The sequence below is a fragment of the Chiloscyllium plagiosum genome, unplaced genomic scaffold, assembly GCF_004010195.1.
Source record: "Chiloscyllium plagiosum isolate BGI_BamShark_2017 unplaced genomic scaffold, ASM401019v2 scaf_12564, whole genome shotgun sequence".
Lineage (NCBI taxonomy): Eukaryota > Metazoa > Chordata > Chondrichthyes > Orectolobiformes > Hemiscylliidae > Chiloscyllium > Chiloscyllium plagiosum.
The window spans coordinates 1,268-5,572 of NW_025213416.1; the positions used below are offsets into that span (position 1 = coordinate 1,268).

The 4,305-nt window shown below is 43.4% G+C and overlaps 1 protein-coding gene across 1 annotated transcript; it reads left to right on the top strand.

The window, feature by feature from the left end:
• The first annotated feature begins 826 nt into the window (after nt 1–826).
• On the top strand, nt 827–1,634 carry LOC122547630 (FK506-binding protein 15-like). Its single transcript, XM_043686233.1, has 2 exons — nt 827–1,051; nt 1,314–1,634. The coding sequence occupies exons 1-2, from the start codon at nt 872–874 to the stop codon at nt 1,632–1,634; spliced, it is 501 nt and encodes a 166-aa protein (XP_043542168.1). The 5' UTR covers nt 827–871.
• The last annotated feature ends 2,671 nt before the right edge of the window (nt 1,635–4,305 follow it).

Sequence of the window (4,305 nt, forward strand, 5' to 3'; positions counted from 1 at the left end):
GCATGGATGGGTTGGACTGAAGGGTCTGTTTCCATGCTATACATCTCATGACTCTATCCCCACTTATCGTTTATTCCTTACCCCCTCCCGCCACCTTATGTTCTGCATGTAAACTGACATTTTCCTAGCTATGTCCGTTCTGAGGAAGGGTCACTGGACCAAGACATTAACTCTGGGTTCTCTTCACGGATGCTGCCAGACCTGCTGAGCTTTTCCAGCAACGTCTATTTTTGTTCTTATTCGTAGGGTCTGTTTCTGTGCTGTATGACTCTTTGGTCCAATTAGTCCTTGCTGACCATAATTGCAAATTAAAGTAGTCCTACCTGCCTTTTGTCTTATGGCATTGTGGTCCCTGGGATCTCTTAGGCAGATATCATAGTTCTTTTAGTGCCTTTATGCTTGCATAGCACCTGGCATTTCTTGCAAAGCTTGGGTGGCAGCTATGTAGGAATGACAGTAGAATCAGGGAAATGTGGTGCAGCCGGAGGCCATCCAATTCATCGTGGTTTGCACTAGCTCTCCAAAAGGGCACTGAGTTGGATCCTTTCTCCCTTCCTTTCCTGATTACTCTACACATTTTTATTTAATGATAATTTAATGCTATTTTGAATGCATTGTAGAAACTACTGCCTCTTTTGAGGTCAGCTTGTGGCACCCTACATAAAATTAATTAGCACATCTCCAGGTCACCCTGGCAAAGGGTGGGAATTCTGGAGAGTGGAGAATGATTTATTGTATCTTATGACTCTTGTGACAGTAGCCCATGCTGCAGCTTAGTCTGGATAGAATATTTCTGGGCAGACATGGAAGCTGTAATAGTTCGCGATGATGAGTTAAGCTAATAAGTAGCTTTCTCTCAGCTGAGTCTGACATGTTCTCAAGGTTGACCAGTAATGTACCTGTGTGTGTCTCAGAGCTACAAGAAGTGTCGGAGCATGCTCAGACTCAGTGCAAAGCGGAGAAACAAAGGCGCAAGGAGCTTGAGGTGAAGGTTGCCAGTCTGGAGGAGGAGCTTATGGATCTGCGAACTGAAAGAAAAAATCTGGAGAAGGTAGATTATGTGGAGATGTTGTTAGCTGTGATTGCTGTGTAAAATGCTTCTTTATTTCTGGCAATCATGTCTATCTGATGGTGAGACAGTGCAGCATTCCAGCTGTGTGCTGTGCCATCAGATGGTGAAATGCAGCTTCGTGCCCAGGTATTCCTGGTGACTCCCTCATCTGCTTGATGTAGACTGGCAATGTGCTTCTCTTCAGGTAATGAGGTGACCTTCCCTCCTATTCTCTGTGGTAACTCAAGCTTTCTGCGCTCAGAATTTAGCAGAAAGGAAGAGGAAAGCAGTAACGGAGCGGCAGCGGGCGGAGGAGGAAATGGATGAAATCCGGAAATCGTATGAAGAGGAACTGGGAAAAGTGCGGTCGTTGCTGAAGAAAACCCGAACATCGACTGACCAGGCTGCAGCAGAGCAGGTAAAGGGACTGATCCTGCAACAGACTGGTTTGTTCCTCTCTGTCAATCTCAGCCATTCATATCCATGTTTAATGTTCCATGCAGTGGCCTGGGCTCAACTCTGGGTCTCCTCAGTAGTTTCAGATCACGAACAAACTGCATGGGAGGTTGAACTGGGTAGATAATAGGATGGCGCTTCACTACACAGTCACCTTGTTCTGGTCTGTTACAGAAGGGCAATGTGGAAGCTTAAGCACCCTCTGACTCATCAAAATCTAAGCGCACATTGCAATTCTGTTTTTTGAAAAACAGATGTAGCTTTTATTTACGAAGCACCTTTAACAGTGACAGGTATTGGCAGCATCACAAACCCAAGTAGAACACTGAGCCACACAAGAGTTTTTGCTCATCTGAACTCGCACCAAGAGGTTGGTTTCAAAGAACCTTTTAATGGAAGAAAGAGCTGCAGGGAGACTATTCTGAATTTCGGGCCTCGGCAGCTGAAGGTATCACCTGTAGTGGAGTGATTAAAATCAGGCATGCAAGTACAGGCAGCAGAGTTTTGGTGATCTAAAAGTAATGAAGGATAGAATATGAGAGAATAGCCATAAGTAATAGCCAAATTCAGAGTTAACTAAAAATGAACAGAGAATGCTGGAGAAACTCAGTATATCTGATGCATCAGTGGAGAGAGAAATATTTCAAGTCCAGTGTATATGTAGAGATGCACACAGACTTGATAACTACTTTGACTCATCCTGTAGCAAACTTAAAACAAAAATGATTCCTCAAAAATGGCCTCCAACTGGTTTGAGTAATGTTCCACTGTTAGCAAATTGTGCCACCTGGTGGTGTCATTACACAAAAGTAGCTGCTGTTGGGAGCCAAGTCATTGTCTAGTTTCTATGGCAAAACTGTACAGTGCAGCAATGCTCGCTGAAAGATGTTTTGGGGAGCAAATTAAGTTTTTAATTAGTTGACGTGTTCTAGTTTACGCTAAGTCACAATTGAGAGCAATGAAAATTTTCCAAAAATCCAATAAATTTTCTCTATGTTCCACCCTAACAAATGCAAGTTATTGTATAGCTGGTGTGCCTACCGTAACAGCACCTTTTATTTGGATAAAGCCTTTGACATTGTGAAACATGGAAAGACATGTGGGAGCATTACCAAATAAAATGTGACCATCAGCTATATCATGTGATGTTTGAGCTAATTGAAGTTGGTGGTTGAGATGCCCAACAAGCAGGATGCTTTGCTCTAGATGTTGTCAAACTACTTCAATATTTTTGAGCTAAGCCCAACCAAGGCAAGTGGAGAGTATTCCATCGCACCTCTGATTTGTGCCTTGTGGGAACTGACCTATATGGCCGATCCAATTCCGTTTCTAGTCAGTGTTGATAGTAGGAGACTCAATCATGGTAACACCATTAAATATCATGAGACCAAACTGAGATGATTAACCTCCAACAACTACAGCTATTTTCCTTTGTGTTAGGTATGACTCTAACTAGCAGAGTTTTCCCTCTGGTAAAGTGGACATAGGTCCGTTGCAGGATGAAAAAAGGGAATTGATATTGGGTAATGTTGAAATGGCCAAGGCCTTGAATAACTATTTTGTGTCAGTCTTCACAGTGGAAGATTAACTTTAGATTAAAGATTAAGATTAAAATCCCTCCAGTATGGAAACAGAAATGGCCCAACAAGTCCACACTGACCCTCCGAAGAGTAACCCATCCAGATCCATTCCCCATATTTACCCCTGACTAATGCACCTAACACTGGGTAATTTAGCATGGCCAAATCACCTAACTTGCACGTCTTTGGATTGTGGGAGGAAACCGGATCACTTGGAGGAAACCCACGCAGGGAAGAATGTGCAAACTCCACACAGACAGTCGCCCGAGGCTGGAATCAAACCTGGTTCCTTGGTGCTGTGAAGGCAGCAGTGCTAACAGCTGAGCCACCATGCCACCCAGAAAATGTGTCTAACATGCCAAAGAATGATGGGAGGCGAGAACCTCAATTCAATTGTTATCCCTAAAGGGGTAGTGTTGAGCAAACTTGAGGCTCTAAAGGTAGATAAGTCCCCTGCTCCTGATGGAATGGATCCCAGGATGCTGAAAGAAATGGTGAAAGTTATAGTAGATGAGTTAATGGTAATTTACCAAAATTCACAGGACTCCGGGCAGGTCCCAGTGGACTGGAAAACAGCAAATGTCACGCTGCTGTTTTTTTTTTAAAAAAAGGGTGTAGGCAAAACAATAGGCCAGTTAGCTCAACATCTGTGGTTGGGAAAATGCTGGAGGGTGTCATTAAAGAAGAAATAGTGAGATATCTGGATGGAAAGGGTTCCATCAGGCAGACAGCATGGATTTGTGAAGGGAACGTAGTGTTTGACAAACTTACTAGAGTTCTTTGAGGATGTAACAAGTGCAGTGGATGGAGGGGAACAGGTGAATGTTGTACACTTTGGATTTCCGGAAAGGGTTCGATAAGGTGCCACATAAAAGACTCATCCATAAGATAATGCATGGAGTAGCGAGAAATGTTCTAGCATGGATAGAGGGCTGGTTAACCAATAGAAAGCAGAGTTTGGATAAATAGGTGTTTCTCTGGTTGGAGACCAGTGGTGAGTGGGGTGCTGTGGGGTTCAGTGTTGGGCCAACAACTGTTCATGATATATATAAATGAGTGTAACTTATCCAAGTTTGCTGATGACACTAAATTGAGTGGAAAAGCAAATTGTGCAGAGTATGTGGAAGGTCTGCAGAGAGATTTAGATAGGTTATATAAGTGGGCAAGGGTCTGGCAGATGGCGTACAATGTTGGTAAATGTGAGTCAAGATTAGAGTG